This window comes from Daldinia childiae (genome assembly GCF_008694065.1).
Source record: "Daldinia childiae strain JS-1345 chromosome Unknown Scaffold3, whole genome shotgun sequence".
NCBI classification, from domain to species: Eukaryota; Fungi; Ascomycota; class Sordariomycetes; order Xylariales; family Hypoxylaceae; genus Daldinia; species Daldinia childiae.
Window position 1 is genome coordinate 5460570 of NW_022984644.1, and position 18643 is coordinate 5479212.

General features: G+C 44.2%; 2 protein-coding genes across 2 annotated transcripts; both read left to right on the forward strand.

Moving 5' to 3' along the window:
• Positions 1-426: 426 nt before the first annotated feature.
• On the forward strand, positions 427-3144 carry GL218_04199 (Origin recognition complex subunit 4; the record flags this gene model as incomplete). Its single annotated transcript, XM_033580786.1, has 4 exons — positions 427-1812; positions 1868-2029; positions 2080-2511; positions 2569-3144. 4 exons carry the CDS (start codon positions 427-429, stop codon positions 3142-3144), a joined length of 2556 nt encoding a protein of 851 aa, XP_033437223.1.
• A 1147-nt stretch (positions 3145-4291) lies between these two features.
• Positions 4292-5310, forward strand: GL218_04200 (uncharacterized protein; the record flags this gene model as incomplete). The annotated part of the gene is made up of 2 exons (XM_033580787.1): positions 4292-4708; positions 4783-5310. 2 exons carry the CDS (start codon positions 4292-4294, stop codon positions 5308-5310), a joined length of 945 nt encoding a protein of 314 aa, XP_033436400.1.
• Between the last annotated feature and the right edge of the window lie 13333 nt (positions 5311-18643).

Here is an 18643-nt window from a genome sequence, read left to right on the forward strand (position 1 = left end):
TTGGCTTAGGGTCGTGTTTTACTGTTTTACTGTTTTACTGTTTGTATGTTTTAAGTGTTTAACTGTTTAAAGGTCCGAAGTGCTTTACTGATTTGGCGCTTTGGCGGCTTTTTAGTTCCCCGCGTACCGTTTTTATGTTTTAATGTCTTTTCTGTTTTAGTGTTTTAATGTTTTAGCGGGGTTGGTGGTTTAAGTCATATCGCGCACATATGTACGTAGATTAGTAGAGCGCGTAAATTGAAACAAGCGTGTCGCGTTTTATTGGGTCTTAAGGGGGGCCATTTTTATCTAGAACATAACCAACATTTATAATAATATAACCGTAATAATACAACCCGCGGAAGTGGAATACTTTAATATGGCCAAAGTTCCTTGTAGCTAATATTTAATTTACGCTGTCGTCATATATGCACTCCCAATTGCACCATGGCAACTGCTCATACTCCTACCTCTGGTCGACGGAAGCGAAGTCGTCTTGAAGATGAAGATGAGCTGGACTCGTCACCCGCCGTTACACCAAGCGTAACTGCTTCTGTCAAGAGACGCCGCCTCGATAGTCTTGCGAATGCTTCGCCCTCCACCCCGAAAGGCTTCTCTGCCATTACTTCTGCCATTGGCGGTGCTCTCGGACTAAATCGAAAAGGGGGCGTGAAGGATAATACCCGCGCTAAACAGACGAAACCGACCACCGATACTTCCAACGGAGTGCCCGAATCTCAAACCGATGGCGAAGCCACTAAAAAGATACAGAATCTTCCCATCAAGCATAAGAAGCTCGGCCTCAGGCCACCAAATATTAGCCAACGCCCTCCTAGCAACATATATGAGGTGCCCGATTCGGATGAAGAGGCAGGAGGTGTTCGAGGGACAGCAGATGAGAGTCATGATGAGATCCAATCTACACCGCCGATAAAGAAGAAGGCCGTGGGGACACCAATCGCTTCCTCAAAGAAGAGTGTAAGTGCACGCTTGCTGGAGTCCCGGAAGAAGCAGTCAGCAGTTCCAGTTCAGAATGAGACTGAACAGGTAGATACACCGAAAAAAAGGGGGAGGCCCTCGAAGGCTCAGGTTGCGCCCGATCCGCTCGTCTCTAGTGCAAAATCAATCAAAGCTCAGCTCCCAAGGCGTAATGCAAATACGTCACCTGCCAAACCACCACCCATTAAGGGGATACTGTCGCCGCAAAAGAAAAAGCTTGGTCGACCACGCAAGAATGTCGCGTTTAATGACGGAGATAGTGGGAAGGAGAATGAGGTTTTCTTTGAGGATATCCAGTCCAACCCCCCGAAACCCACGAAGCCGAAGGCCCGAGGAAAGGCTATAGAAGCCGTCACTATTAATAAGCCATCTCCTGAAGATGAGGAAACGAGTGACATGCAAGATAGCGAGGACGATGAAGTATGTGCTATATGCTCGAAGCCGGATTCCGAGCCGCCGAATGAAATTATATTCTGTGAGAATTGTGATATGGCGGTGCACCAGAAGTGCTACGACGTACCTGTCATCCCGGAAGGCGACTGGATTTGTAGAAATTGTTCGCAAGACGATGTTCTTCCGGGCGCAAAAGCGGCCCCAAAGAAGCAGATACGTGTGACCAGCGTGTCCAAAGTTCCTAGCATTCCCAATTTTGAGCAGCACCTACGACATATGCAGCGTGTGTTGTTAGATCGATGTTCTGGAAACCGTCGCATTAAGCTTTGTGGTCAAACCGAAGCTTACGATAAGGCGTTCCAACTAGTAGAACAGACGGTATTAGCCGGCGAAGGTAATTCGATGATGGTTATTGGTGCAAGAGGGTCTGGAAAGACTACGGTATGGTTTATACAATTTTACCTCGAGTACTAGAGGTTGCTAATTATGTTACTAGTTGATGGAAGAAGTCATCTCGAATCTCAGGGCTGAACATCAGGAGGAATTCCATGTAGTTCGCCTCAACGGTTTCATCCACACCGATGATAAGCTAGCTCTTAAGGAGATCTGGCGGCAACTCGGCAAGGAGATGAATCTCGAAGATGATCTGATAAATAAGGTATAAAGGCTTCATATATATCGAATAGTACAGGAGCTAACCTAACCTAGACAAACAATTACGCCGATACAATGGCTTCGCTGTTAGCTCTCCTATCTCATCCCGCAGAAATCACGGGAGCCGAGGACGGCGTAACATCCAAGTCTGTCGTCTTTATTATTGACGAGTTTGACTTATTTGCGACACACGCACGCCAAACACTACTATACAACCTGTTCGATATCGCTCAGGCAAGGAAAGCCCCAATTGCAGTGTTAGGGTTAACTACAAGAATAGATGTGGTAGAGAGCTTGGAGAAGAGAGTAAAAAGTCGGTTTAGCCACCGATATGTCTACATGTCTCTTCCAAAAACATTACCAGCCTATTGGGACGTCTGTAAGCAAGGACTGTCTGTTGACGAGGAGGATCTTGGTCAAGAAGGGTTCGACACTAGTTTGGAAGGACTATATGAATTCCGAGATTACTGGGAGAAGAAGATCGAGGTAAGATATCGTTAGTATACGTTTATCATACATGTACATCTTACTAACGCATTCTAGGTTCTACGCAAGGATCCGGGTTTCGAGGACCATCTAGAATATCACTACTATACGACGAAATCTGTACCGGCATTTCTTACATCATGCATTCTACCTCTCTCAGTAGTTTCGACTTCCTCGCTGGATCTATCAATACCTTCATCCTCATCAATCAGCATTTCGTTCGAACCTTCGGAATCAAAACTTCACCTTTTAGCAACACTGTCAGATCTAGAGCTGGCGCTACTCATCTCAGCAGCCCGTCTCGACATCGTCGCTCATACTGACACTGTAAATTTTGCCATGGCATATGACGAATATAGTTCCCAGATGGGAAAGCAACGAGTGCAGTCAGCTTCGTCTGGTATGTTAGCCTTGGGAGCAGGCGCAAGGACTTGGGGTCGAAGTGTTGCCGCGGTAGCCTGGGAACGGTTAGTGTCACTTGGCATACTAATACCGGCCGGTATAGGAGGTCGTAGTAACGCTGCGCATGGCGGTCTAGAGGGCAAGATGTGGAAGCTCGATGTTGTACTAGAAGAAATTCCCACGGCATGCGAGCTGCCGGGATTTCTTTCCCGGTGGTGCAGTCAGATCTAAGCTATTATAGATGGCTTATAGCGTCGGAATCTAAATAATGAATGGTCATAAAACCGTTAGACCGGTCATCGCTCAGCCTTTCGGGGGCGAAGATAGCCGCGAACTACATAGGTGACAAGATATAAATACATTTACACCAACTATTGTATTAGTCTTTGGCAATATTGGTATGTATTCCAATTATGTATGACAAAGAATACTGTTTTCTTGTATTATCTATCTCGTAGGCATTCTAGGATCGATAGCGTACGAACGAACCAACCAGGATATTTGGTGATGGAATACATAGCGCATATCTACCCGTAAGCCCGTTCTATTTTTGGGACGATTGGGACGATTGGGACGAAGTGGTCAAGCCCCAAGTCAAATACCTAGGTTAAGCCATAGCCTCATAATGCAAGGAGAGGCAACCAGAAACGCCAACGCTGCACGGCACCCTGCTGATCGCCTGACAAGCGGGACCAATCAATCGAAGGGACGATGATCCCTGTTTCGTCTTTATTTTAACCTTTGCAGTGTAACAGAGGTTTGTTCAGCTTCTTGCTTAATGAAACATTTTTCTATGCAGTGTGCGGATGAACCAACCTTTATTTATTATAGAACATTTTTTGGGGTAGTTATTATTGAAATAACTTAACTATACCTTTTTGACTTTTTTATTTTATTTTACTTATTATTTCCCCTTAACTAACTTTGATCTTGTTTATCTCTCTTATGTTAGTTAGCCTCCAATACTATAGTAAATCGCCTAGATCCCTTACCTTCTTACATTCCATTCGATATAACAGGTACGAATTGTTTGTTCTAGGTTTCGATCCTGCAAGCTTCGTTACCGCGGTTGGCTACCTACCTTAGATACCTAACCTACCTCTTTACTACTACTACTACTCGTTTATCTAATCCCACCCTCATCCCGCTTTCGCAATAGCCTATTACAAGCACGCCCTCTTCACGAGTCATTCTTAGGTTTCCGGTTCCCTGATCGCGTAAGGCTTCGAACCTAACCTAGTGGAATTCCTCCTCATCCTCCTCCTTCTCTTGGCGCGTCCCCAGCCTCACCCTCGGGGTATCGTTCCGCCTCATTTTTTATTTTGCTTTTGTGATTATTTTTTTCAAGCCGCCGTATGTGCGTGTAAGTGGGTGCGCAATGGCCATGTCGAAGCGCAGCACGTTCACGACCATCTCGCCGTTACCAGCGGGTATCACGCGCGAGGTCGTCGTCGACTTCCTGCACAACCACGTCGAGATGATCGACCTGAACCCGCTGGTCATCGAGCGGCACCCCATCGACCCGCCGCCGCACGCCCCCGCAGAGGAGCGCCGCTGCGCTTGGTGGAGCATGACTGACAAGATCTCGTATCTGCCCGGCGGCGTCGTCTCCGGAGATGTCACGTACACGGCTGCGTTCCACGACCTGCCCAGCGGCATCCAGACCCATGTGTACGCCCCCATGGCCACGGATATCCGTGAGCGTTGGAGCCTCGGCGGCACGTTGCCGGGAGAACCGCCTGAGCCGGTTGAGTTGGGGATTGGGGCGCCGAGGCAGGGTCTTTATTTGCGCGAGGTAAGCTAAGCTAATCCATATATAAACTCTTAACTCTGATACTCTTGAGAGGTTAGAGCTGATCTATATTCAAGGATGTCGAGCTAAGATGCAACTTTGTCATGTCCTCCTTCGTCAAGAAGACGCTTAAGAAAGCCCACGGCGTCTTAGTGGAGCGACTCGTAGCCAGCGCTTCTTCTACGGCGCAACGTCAGAGCGTGGGCCATCAACGCACGAGTTCGAGTATGCAGAGCGGAAGTGTCCACTCGAATCACTCGTCTATGAGCTATCCTGCATATCCCGCTCCTCAGGGACTGCAGCCCGCAGCACCATATCATCCGCAGCAACAACCACCACTACCACCACCACCACCACAACAGCAACAACCCAGACCAATGTCTACCCCCTTCGGCCACGTCACGCCACCACCGCCAGGGATCTCGGTACCATATGGCCACGCCCCGTCTCACAGCGTAGGGAGCAATAGCTACATACCCGAGCCACTGCGCGTGAACAAGAGTCGTCCGTCCAGCGGACAGTACCACCGCCCCCAGGGTTCGGTGTCACATACCGCGCATCCACCAGGGGTAGGCAATAGTAGCTTTCCGGCGGAGTTGGAGTGAAAGAATATATTATAATATAGGTACTTTCAAGTTGCAAACTGTGTATCTATGCATTGGCGTTGGGATCCGGTATACTCGCATCTGAGCGTTTTTGTTGTGTTTAACCATCTCTATGGGCCGAGGAATACTGGCCTAGGGGAAGGAGTATCTGGTATAGTCTAAGATGAGATGAGATGAGTTGAGATGGAGGAGGAGTGGCATATACCCCTGAAGTTGTAGTCGTGAATGTTAGAAATTTGATCTGTCTCGGCTTGATTCGATACGCCTGATCTAGTGTATGACCGACGCTATCTACCTTATATACGTGAAGATACAACTTCATATCTAAAAACGTTGGTCTCGCCTCGTACGCGAAACCCCCCCCCCCGAACACTAGAGATTTAAATTTCGTAGCTCTAGCTCTACCATCTCACCATGTTGCTCCAGGGTCAGGTAGAGGTGATACATTATATACATTATCACGCGTTGTATCATATGGTAATACAAAGTTACCTTGCTCGCCATGTGTCCTGGTCATGCAACTATATTTTGTAGGTCAATATCGTCAGTTAATCGAAGCCGACTTACTACTATTTTTGCAAATCGTTAGGACATATTAGCCAGTAACCATAGAACTGAATCGTGAAGTCAGTTAGATACCTACGTAAGATACGACGGGCTGCACTAGTAGAAACCAAGTAGTTTATAGACACGCAATCTTTGATTAAACAATTACTATTTTGTATTAATATTGCATGTGCAGTGTGCTTGTGCATGTAGGCATGTAGGCAGGTATTCATTCATTATGGCTTAGGGGTGGACTAATGGAAAAAATAAATAAAAAATAAAAAAGCTCAGTCCCAGATTCGAACCCCCTCGGATAGGGGCAGGGGATTCGAATCTGAGACCTACGAAAAACCGGCTTCGTTAGGCATCTGCTGTCAAGTCACGTTCTTTTTTTTGGGAAGAACGGTTCAGCATAAGACACCACAATGGGGTTTTCTCTAACCTCAAGTCGCCCAAGCGAGGGGCGTCGGTTGAAAGTTGGACTGCAATTAGGATATATAACTTTTACTGCGCGGGTAGGTACTTGGGCAGGTGTATCTTGTTGCTTGGTGGGTGTCTGCCACCTGAGTGACCAGGTGCCAGGCAACGAGGAGGGGTTGGTAGAAACTGGCTTGAAGCTATTCGCAAGGCAACTGTGCATGCAGGTTGAATTGTAGGGGATGTCTAGGTATTTAACGTGCATAATACCACTCTAAAAGGTACATTTAAACATTGACTAGCTCCGCAGGGGAAGAACCTATAGTATTATTATTATCAAAATACGGATGTCTATATACATATATTGCACGACTATATTCGTACTCTAACTTACGACATTTTTAACACGCTGTCGCGTCAGACCTCTCGCGGACAAGCTGCCATTCCACTAAAATATACCCTAGGATTATAAACGAGATAGCTACCTATCTAGAAGTAGGTTCAGGCGTCCTATAGGTGCACTCGTGACAGTACAGCACTACCTGGATTTATATTTTCAACCCCAACAGAATATCAGTTACATCGAACTTCGCAATTACCTATTATCATAACTTTATACACCTGCAAGTAAACTCAATACTATATTAGTACCGATGGAGTTAGTTCTAGACGTGAATACGTATGACCATTTCTAAGTACCTCAGCTATCACGAACGCAATCAACCTAACAAAGGGACCATCAGCTCTGCTATAAATAGCTTCATAGGGAGAAAAGCCGTGTAACGTAAAATGGATCTAGACCAGCCACGTAGTATTCTTTATTGTCTGCAACCCTTATAGCTCTAATATTAGACTTGAGAGCTCCCTTGCTCAACACTAGTAACGTCGAGTGTACCTTATTGATTTTTCTTAAAACTGATATGGGTTTAGTTTCTACGCTGGATTGCTATTGTTGTCCACTTGTATGTGTATTATAGCTCTCTTAGACAGGGGAAAAGGGCAGCAGTCCGTCAACGTTTATAATAGGTCAGAGGAAAAGCTACAAAGGACCGGAGATTCCCATCGAGTAACAATTAGAGCAACCAAAATATATTTATATCAAACTATATATATTTCTAGACCTAGGTGTAATCAAGAAGTAACAGCTCGCTAGTAATGAAGAGATATCTCGTATGGAGAAGCTGACATGGCTAGGGGCTATAGGGGTCCTAAAAATGCTGATACAATAACATCCTGACTCGTTAGGAAAGACATCTACTTCTAGCCTCAGCTATAAAATTGAGTTATACTAACTAGCACAGGTTTACAGAGTAACTACTACATAGTGACATGAGTTATTCATTCGTCTCGAGTATATGGAGTAATATTTGTAGTTGGTCTAACATAGAGACATCTTGACAAGCCTATATCGCTAGAAAACAGCAGCTCAAAACTCGATATTGACCTATTACATATAAAGACAAGAAATCTGAAATATAGAATAAGTTAGTTATATCATATTGTTCAATGTTATCTCCCGGATATCAGAATGACGCGTCTCTTTAGTTGTGAATTTGGCCTTCATCTTGTAGACCTTTTGCTAAATATTTTCATCATCTATCACATAAAATATTTACATAATCGCTTCTCACATTCGGTAAGAGAATCCCAAACACACTACCGGTCTGAAAAGGGCGCAATCGAAGCCACCGGGGAATGCTAAAGTATTACGGCCGAAAGTCTCTTCAAGGTACTGAAATATCAGACCACTACGGGCACGAATATTCACCGTAAGCTATGTCAGTAAAAGCCCCGAGCACTCAGGTCGCAAAGCCGGGATGCGAACAAAGAGGCTGGACTTGCCGAAGCTCGTATGCCTTCGCGAAATACTGAATGATATCAGAATAATGGAGACCAATTCCACAAAGAAGGCAAATCCCATAACCAAGATTAGGGGCCAAGGTCGACGCGTGTGAAAATTCCCATCATCAGCCAGACACGCGAAGTTCACCGCTCTGGGGACGTCAGGTTATATCCAAGCAATGCGCCCTGTTCGAGGCATAACGGCCTCAGCTTCAGTGAGCACTGTTCACTGGATGGACAGGGTCTGAACCGGGTAATAGACAACAGCGGACCTACGTGGCCAAAAAATAAAAAATAAAAAAAAATCTAAAACGCGTCAAGTATCCAATAGGCGAAATGCGACTGAATATCCACAGGTCGGTGAATCCAAATAGGATGAACCTAATTGTTGCCATCCTCACTCTTAGAGTTGCGTCGTCATCGCCGTCCGAATTCGACCCGTTGAATAGATGAACCTTATTCCAACCAAGACGGAAATATCCATGGCGGATGGCTCGGTCATTTCCTGAGTTGAAGGAAGACCTTGTAGCTCACGCGAGATCCTGCTTCATATGTACAGTATGTAGACGTTCATCGAATATAGGTCACCAGGATGTTAATCACTATTTAGTGGAGATGTTACTTGAAGCAGTTAATAAGTATCGTATTGCTTTATTTATATGGCAGTATACAAACCTGTTCGAATATTCTAGTATAATTTTTACCTGAACAGGTAATTGTAGATGATTAAAGTCTCCCCAAAAACATGAGATGTGTATTTTCCCATAATATTTTGAGTGTTCTGATACTTCGCTTTTTCAAGTAACATCTCCACTAAATAGTGATTAACATCCTGGTGACCTGTATGTAATCTCCTGAGCTCTGACCAACGCTCGTAAAAGTAGCAGCTAAGAATTCGTGGCTACGCCGCGGCTGATCCTCGAGACCTTTCTTCTAGAAGAACTCAGCTTAGAAGATCAGTGGAGATAACCATTGTCGGCGACACCGGTTACCTGGACAAAACGGGCTATGAATTGTACCACGGTAGCTCATTAATAAAACGCGTGTTAACCCCAGCCTTACCGGGTAAGGGGTTCAATGCGGTCTCGTGACTTGGGATTGGCCCTGCGAAGATATGCTATGCAAGGGCTCACCTTGTTGAACGTACAAAAAGTTCCGAAACGCTGGGTGGCCCGACCCAAGGGAAGACAACCTGGATTCAAGGGAGAAGGAAGCGTACCTAACACTAGGCGTTGATTGTACGTATGGATGTGATATACATACCATAGCGGGGCTATATGGGTTCGTGGAACGATTACAACCCCCCTATAATGATGCCATGTATAGTAAGCGTTTAAATCAGACTTAATCATTTAATATTGCGGAATGATTCCAAAATGTGGAACGGTTTGGTAAAATGTAACGATTCCGACATACACGTGACTTTCACGTGATTTTCACGTGTAAAAGTGGGTTTAAAAGTCAAAAAAGTCAAAAAAAGGGAAAGACTGGTCCTCGAACCCACAACTCTTACGTGTGTGTAACCATAAACCCCATAATAAGGTTTAAAGTTTTAACGTTTGAGCTAATGGGATAAGGTGGCCAATCTTATCGAATTATTTCGAAAATTTCATCCGATTTTAGCCTTTATAACCTTTACTTCAAAAAAAGTAAAATTTTTACTTAGAAAAAAAAAATCTTTTTAAAAATTTTTTTTTTTAAAAATACCATGCGGAATGATTACAAATTGTGGAACGCTTGGCATATTTGCGGAACGATTCTATATGCATTTTTAAAATAAATCTTGATTATCTATAATAAATAACCCACTAATATCTGAATTTGGCCAATCAGAGGCCTTAAATAGGTGGAGCGTTCCACCCCTGCCAACCGTTCCGACATATTGGAATCATTCCACGAACCTACATTTTGCCGCTATGGTACATAGTAGTATATGAAGCACCCCGATGCAAGGAGGAAACCCGGGGTTGTCATTGCATCCGCTAACTGCAGAACTTGCGCATGGTTTGGCTTGTGGACGGCATTTGGCTGCCGATGCACATAGGGAAGGTCGTATGTTAAGTAACTCAAGCAGCTTAAGTTCAACTCTATGCAGATGTAAGTTTCACCACGTGGGATGCCTACCCGTCTGGAGGTTCAACCGCAGCGGGAGAGAGACCGCATGAGAATCTGGGTCTAGGGACCACAGAGACGGTTTCGGTTTCGGTGCGACGGACTCATTTTTGCCTATGAGCACATCCCGAGCTAGAAACACAATAGCCCGTAAGTCTGTGGCAATAGAAACGTGGATTGATCCACGAAGCACGCACGCATAAAAGTCTAGGTTAAGGGGGGGAAAAGGTTAAAAAAAAAAAAAAAAAAACCTCGTCATCCTTGTTCGATCATTAGGGGTTCAAGGGTTCTTTTACCTACCCCGTTTCTAGAACTATCGAAGTAAACGAATGTACAATAATAAGCCATTTCGTGCAGTTGGAGGGGTATGTACCGAGTAGTTCGAGTTTCCGGCACAAAGTAGAGAGACAATCTCCCGTGTCTTGTCTTACTTACCTGCCACGTGTGAGATCGCCAAGTTTTAGGGCTTCTTCTGCTTTCGTGTCGTTTGAGCCATGCCGTGCCGGGTTATGATACACATGGCTAAACTGAACGTGACTCGCTAGAGACGTTGGCTATCTGATAGTGTTGTTTTTTGAGCAGGGAATATGGGGGTTAGCTTAGAACAAGGCGTGGTTGACGTACGATATCTTGTGTAGTGGCGGTGAGATAAGATTGAGGTACAAATACTTAATGCCCAACGTATAATGCTTCGATATACTCGTATTGTATACATGATATACGGAATACCATATTTTATATAATATAATGATGTATATGCCTGTGTATACACAGTAACCCGGTCACTAGTGTATGTACACTAGCCAGCAATACTTACATACCTAAGATATAAGAAGTGAAACAGGCCGTCAAAGTCGTATCCACCATGTAACTAGGATATGATCATAAATCAGGTCGTGTTACAGAGGCACATGGTATATCCCGATCGATATCCGTAGCGTTGTGAGAAGTTTCTTATGTATGTCGGCGTATGTAAGACGCTAGAAGTCATAGAAATATATTCCTGTAGCAAATGATTTGTTGTGGCCAATCTGACCAAAGATCTCACGATCGTGGTGGCAATGGGAGTAAAAGCTTCGACTGTAATCACTATGTAATCACGGGAAATGATCGCGTCGGCCCCGTCCCGTCTCATATTGATACCTACTTAGGTATGGTAAGAAAAATATGCATAGCAAGTCATCACCGTGCAATATATACTGTGTTTACTACGATTACTCAATTTAGATGGGTAGCGGTGCGCAATGGCATCATGTGCTCATCGCGTTCGGGGCCGAACCGTACTCTGTTTTGACAAGTCTTATTGTTGCTGGAGCTAACTTTTCGGCTTTGCACTTGCATATGCTCATGCCACTTGCACGGCATTAAAAGGAGAGATGGATACTTGACCCTTGTGGTCGCTAGACTGATAGGATAAAATAACAGCGAGCCACAGATACAGATATTTCTGACATCGGTGAACTGGGATATTGCCGCATGCTGTGTAAGGACTGATCCGGGGAATACGGGCGCCCCCGTCCAACCCAAAGCCCGATTCCGTACGTTGCAGGTGTTCGCTAAACCATTCCTTAAGAGAGTTAATGCGGCTATCGCCGTATATCGGTAGGGAAGGCTTGGCCTTTACTTGATGGCTCGGGACGTCTGAATATTTAGGAAAATGCTGCGAGCCAGCCGCCCCCAAATTATTAGTCGCATACATAGGAATAAGTTTGCTTTTGCCAAGCTGTCCATTGGGACGGACTTGGAACTAAGCAACCCGGTGCTTCTCTATCGGGCATTAGACATTTTCAATGTAATAAACCCAGCTTAGCAACGATGTCACCGCAAGAATATTTTGCCACAGATCCTCTCTGACCCACGCCCATTGTGATATTTGATACGGATGGATCCTCTGATACTAAGGAGACGGCACAAACAACCTTGAGGCCATTTGGAAAACGAAACTAGATAGCGGTCAGCAGTAGCCAGTTTCAGAAAATTGAGCTGACCTAATCTTATGAGTTTTACAGCCTAGGAAGCTCTTCTAGATCGGGCGTTAGAATATTATAGTATATAATACTAGCAAAAAATGCTGACGAGCCCCATGCCAAAATTAGAAACCACTGCGGGTATAATTCTGCTAGGAAGGGTTAAAGCCCATCTATTGACGGCACTATTTGTTCAGAACCGAGTATCACCGGATTGAAACCCATACAATAATCTGAGATTGTAGGATGAACGCCGTCTTTTCTTTGACAATCGATATCTAGCTATGAAGTTACGATAGGAATAGCATCGTGTATGTAATGGTTACTCAGCTGCCTCCTATGCTTGAATTAATGTCAACTCGACTTGAATGGATGGGTTCTTAACTGTTTGCAAGATATGGTCGTAAGTATGAGGGTAGTATTCTCGAGCCATCGCGACAAGGGAGTCCACCGAGTCCTGTGGGTATGTGAGGTCTATCAGATCCAGGCTAGTCTCTAGGCTAGTCTAGATCGTTATGCTCTCATTGATGCCCATATTTAGTATTTTGACCGCAATAAACGTAGTAGTAGACCTCGAAATTTTATCACCTGCATAACCATACTCTCTTCGTCTGTGGTTACGCGCCCCTAAATGTATATAGTGGTCCTAAAGAGGCGATGTCGATATGAACTCATCTCGCATCTCGCATGAATAAAAGAGATGAGAGGTGAGGAGGTAGGCTACACGCCGAATCCCATAGGCTCGTTGGAAGATGGTACACCGGTAAACTATTTGTTACCGGCGGATATGGACGGGACACGAGACTGATCACTTAGACATCCCGGGTTCCCGGGTTAGCTCAACACTGCCGCTAGTCGTATGTTTAATGCATCTAGCCGCGTCCAAAGATTTGGTGAGACAATATTACAACGGAGTTCAATGCGATGATAGAATTGTTCCAGAACCAACAGGGTAGACCTAGTCATTTGCCATGTGGCCCAGCTGCAGGATCGGGATTTGAATCCTTTTTTAGAGAATGACTGTAAATATGTATATGTATACGAATAGAAGAGGTGATTGGATTTGAAGTTAGCAATACGGTGTGTCTTTAGTTGGTGAGGTTGGTTGGATGGAGGGAATAAGGCGAGTCATGAGGGTTATCTCAGGTGGTTCGTAATGACGAAAATGGAATATCTGGTTGACCGGTTTAGGAAGAATCTGGCAGCAATGCAATAAATATCTTCTAGGTAGATACCTAATAAAGGCAGGCATGTTTGATAATTGATATAAATGCTGCCTTTACATAGGAAGATGAGAAATGTTCAAGTTTGGTTTAAGTCAGATACCGTTGCAATCGGGCAACATATGAACCACTTAGAAGTCTAGGTAGTTAGTTCTTTCCATTATGCTTTGGTTTATGTATATAGTACATTTACCGATAGTACATAATACAGGTAGCCGCGTTTTAGATCTGCATGAGATACTGCCTGATAGGGCCGGCAATATCAAAAGGCACGCGAAATTGACCCATACTTTAGGTTGGTGGCTTCTTTTTTCCACGTGGCAGACTCCACCCTATAGCGTGGGCAGGTTTCGGCAAAGATTTCTAATCGTATATTTAGCGATGTACTATGTACAGGTACAAGGGTAAGCTATGTTGGAGTGATGCATGTATTTCCTTGGCTTTTACCTCCTTCCTTTTTCTATATTCCGTTTTTCTTTCTCCGTGACATCCCGCAGTTCGGCGAAGTGAATACCTACCTTACATATAAAGTATATGTATATTGAATGCCGACGGATGATACACTTGATATAACTTCCTTACGAAGGTTATTAAATGATGTGGCGCTGGATTGAAATGAAAGTCGGGGAATGAGCACAATTCTTCGCGCTATTCGTGTAAAGTACTGTAGCGCGTAGTAAGCGTAATGGGGGCTAAAGCACAGTGAAAGACTTCACGGCTTAATAGAATATTTATTAGGAAAAAAAAATATTACCCACTTCTATAACTACATCTCTTAGACGTTTTAGCACTGCTGAACATTCAAACCACGCAATTAATAAATATATTTAAGCCGTCAATTATGACGTATAATTCCATTATCGCATTTATCAACTTCCTTTAAGCTCTTCTTTTACATAGTTCAAGGAATGATCTAATAGGGCAGTCGTTATTAATGTAATGAACGTATATATCGACATACCTGTCGTCCAGCTCTTGGAAAAAATATCATGTTCGCTTATTTATTATCTAATTGCCAGTCTACCCTTAGAGTAGTTAGAGGCGATACAACTAGAACACAAAGCTAAAATATAAATTCCGGCAATGGTACCTGTCAACCCAGTCTCCATTACCACAGGGTCCAAGATCTACAGGCAGATCTCGATTCCTTATTCTATGTATGTAACATGAGAGTAAAAGTCATGTGCTTAGTTTACACCATGGTTTCAGTTCCCAATCAGCGCTTCATTCATATTTATTTAAGTACCCGGTAACAGCCGTCGCGACCGTATACCTTGATATCTCTCACGTACATACGCATATCTAATAATGCCGCCGTAACTAATACTACGGACTTGCCGTCATACGCAATTTCACCAAGGCTAGAAATCCTAGATCCTCTTAATTGGCGTAAGCTCTCTCCACTGCTTCTAGCGTTTCTAGAATGGAATGATAGAACGGTCTTCATCCCTGAAAATAAGTACGGGTAGACCGTGTTCAAACGTAGAGGATCGATGGCTCGATGGATCATCATGTAATCCTATCCCTTGACATTTGATATTGCGGTTCCAGAGTGTCGGTTCCTACTATGTAAATAATTAAATTTAGAACCTAAGACCTGACATCTTTGTAACCTGACGACGGGATGGATTTGATTAACGCATAGGGAAATGTGTTATAGGAGAGCAATACAAGATCCTTATACGCGTATTGGATTTTGTAGTTCCTTCACCATATCTTACACCACAGTATACACATACGCCTGCTTGCAATGATCTACAATTGCACGTTTCTTGGCTTGTTACCTACGCTCAACAATGATGATCCTAACTTCGCGCGAGACCTCGTAAGAAGTCAAAACAGGGAACTCGCATGTATAGGGTGAACTCTTCTCGAATAATGCTCTTAATCGTAAAACGTACCTTAAAATCACTTGGTTAGTTAAGCGTTATATCACACCGATACGGTTAATAATATCGCGGGTGGTTTAAAGATAGTCTTCTGGGTATGTCGTAAGAGCTCAAGTAAACGATGTAACGGATCCTGGTGACTTTTACCCTAATAAGTCTTATGGAAGAACTCTTTGCCAAGGCCTATTTACACATATATGAGTCGGGTGTACGCCGGAAATAATTAGGCATGAACAACCTAGTACAGATCGCGAACATAAACCTGTGCTTTGCTACGTAGAAACATATAGAAATATATAGTACGGCACTAAATTGGTAGGTATCATACATATGTCCATCACACATCAAGTTAAATAGTATCGATGCTTGGATGCTTAAATATGCAGCGAATAGTAAATAACTTTGAGATTATAAAAGCATGCAAATATCTAATGGGTCGGTAGATTGGGTTGCATACTACTTATTATGTCTTACGAAGAGTCTCCAACTTGCTGACATTACTGTATGCAGTTTGGAACTTGACCTCGTGCAGCCTCACATCTAGACATGCAACCGTGCGCACTGCCGTGGCCGTGCAATATGTAAAAGGGCCAAACAGCAGGTGGCACAGTTCCGTTTTGGCAATATAGAGTCAATGAACCACATGGCGATTGCACGTGGAACTAGAGCCTATTGGTCCTAGTATGCCTTCTCAACGTGCTATGCAGTATCGCGCATCGATAGTAGCCTGTGTGAATTATTACAGGTCGCTAATAGGACGTCTTAATTATCTTGGTGTCATCAATATCAGGGTGATAATGTAAGTGGGCGGGTCTTCGGATCTGGGTTGTATTACAGGTTGTATATATACTTAACCGTACACCGTGACTTGGCAGACACCTCAGGAAATGCTAGATTCTTCTGCTTGTAGCGCGGATAGGGTTGGCTGGCACGATGTCAGATCAGTCGTCGGGTTGAGGAGGATGGAAAGAAGTTGAAAAAAAGCCACCGGCTCGGATTTGGTAGCGAGAACTCGGAGATGGTTCTATGTGCCGAGCTCGTCAGCTCTTCTTTTTTCTATTGATGGCTGACAAGCAGCAGATCATGTCGTCTATTAAGCAGTTTAATACAATGTGGCGGTGGTACGAACATTATGCGCTCTCTCTGTCTCTGCAGTGCAGCTCTCTGCGTCTGCATTCTAAAGCACACAGTGTTAGTAAAGGCGTTGCTCACGGTTCGTGTCGACTTACTCTAAGCCTAAAGAAGGCTAGGATCGTCAAAAGGGAAAAGGAGTGTTGCTGCAGAAAGTCAACCATAGTAGACGAGGGATGGAACACACTGGTTGGTGGAAGCCATCCCTGAAAGCACGTGCAGATCTGTCGGTCTGCCAAATGTGTTGGACAAATCGGGCCACCTGGAGAAAAAACATGCTGGGCATAACTATGAGCGGAGTCAAGTAACATTTAGGTGGAGGCGGGAAACGCCCCTAGCCATTAATGAATTAGCATGGAAAGCAAGGGTTGAAGTAACTGGGGAGTGTCGTCAGGAGACCGGTGGGCGTTGCGTTTAAGGGAACATGGGTTATTTTTGAGTGAGAGAGAGAGACGGTATTAACCTCGACATCATTCGGGGTCTGTTGTTAATTGTAAAATCCTTCATAGCCACTCCGTTTTATGACCGCATACATTCGGTAGATATACGTACGTAGGAGCTCTTTTGTAAATGTTACAATATTACAATATTGTATAAAGCTGCTTTTTTACTGGGTATATCATATGCTTTTAGATATTAGCTCTAATGTCTGTCTCATTCAAATTCGCCTATGCTTTCAGACAATCCTATGCCACCCTTCCGTGTGCCACCACATGAGGTCGAAGCATCATTTATTCTCATCCACAATATGTTTCCAGGAGGAGAAGCCCCGCGGCAACGTGCCGTGGCCGTGTAGTTTCGCTTTTATATGTATGTCTTACCTGTATGCTCTTTGCACCTTGTGTAATTAAGATCAGGTTGCTGCTGATGTTTTGAGCTCTGCTGTGGATGGTTGCGTTCATATCCGATGATTCCTCCTATACGTAGGGGTTCGCGAGTATGTACTCATGTATGATATAGACCGGACTAAAAGCTTGAGCAAATGAAGTTCTTTTTAAAAAGACACCTTTGCATTAGGTGGGTAGATGGTATAATTCTATAGTAACCCTTGCGGTTACCACGTGATGAATGTTACCGCATATTTGAGGACTATAAAATACTCGAGTAGATCAGTTATACTGTTGTACTTATATAAGTAGGTAAATAATACGAAATATTATTTTAATTCCGAATGTATTGAAAACATTATTTACCAGATCTTTAATCAACTTATATATAATTATGGGAATTTTGACTCCAAAATAAACGTAGGAGAGGAGGAAACGTAAGTTACGGTTATCTACGGAGTCTTCGTCGCTTCGAATACATACATGCATTTCAGAAATAAGGGCGAAACTAATACTTTTGGACCAGGATTATTTAGTGCCTCGTGGCCGCCCCGGCAGTGTAACTAGTAAAACCGTGGCCTGGCTATGTGTATGTACAGTCATATACTATGTAGGTAGGTACATTAATAAATGCAATGGTCGTGTGGATGATGAGTGATGGGTGGTGGATGGCGGATGCAGCTGCTATGGTACCTACTTGTAAGTATTTTTCCCCCTCCCCAATCAGCACCTGGGCATATATTGGCCCCTCTCCAACGAACGTGCTTATTCCTCCACCGCACATGGCGAGCAAGGCAAGCCACAAATGACGGGGATTTACAACTTTGAATGGCAGGTGGCAGCCCACTTAGTAGATGCACTAAAATATATTATCCACATCATAAATGACCAATTGATTCCATCCCAAAATTCTTCACTAGGTTCATTAGACCCAGATCCGAAAGCGGGCATGTTCGGGTTTCAAATGCAGGTCGACCAAAAGCGAAGATGCTACGAGCCGTCCAAAAAGTCTTAAAAGGGGATCGGGAAGTTTTCCAGAATAATTGACCACGTTTTAGGAGACTCGCAGTTATTAAGATTTGACACACGGACCGCGTTGCTATTCCGAGAAAATTCTCTATTGTTCATGGTGATGGTGTCAGGGGTTGAAATCTATCGTTGAGCCTAACGTACATACCATTAGTTTACTTGGGTAGCCCTTCACGGCATGGCAGCATGGGAGCCTAGGATGTTGCTGTGCCGCTGTACCGTAGTACGTCGCGTGTACCGTTCTGTAAGTAAGCCAGCCGTACATAGCGGGGCACGCATGTGGCTCCCGCCTGGGCTATGGGTACCTAGGATAGGTACTTACCTCCTAGCCTAGCATGTACTTACAGCAT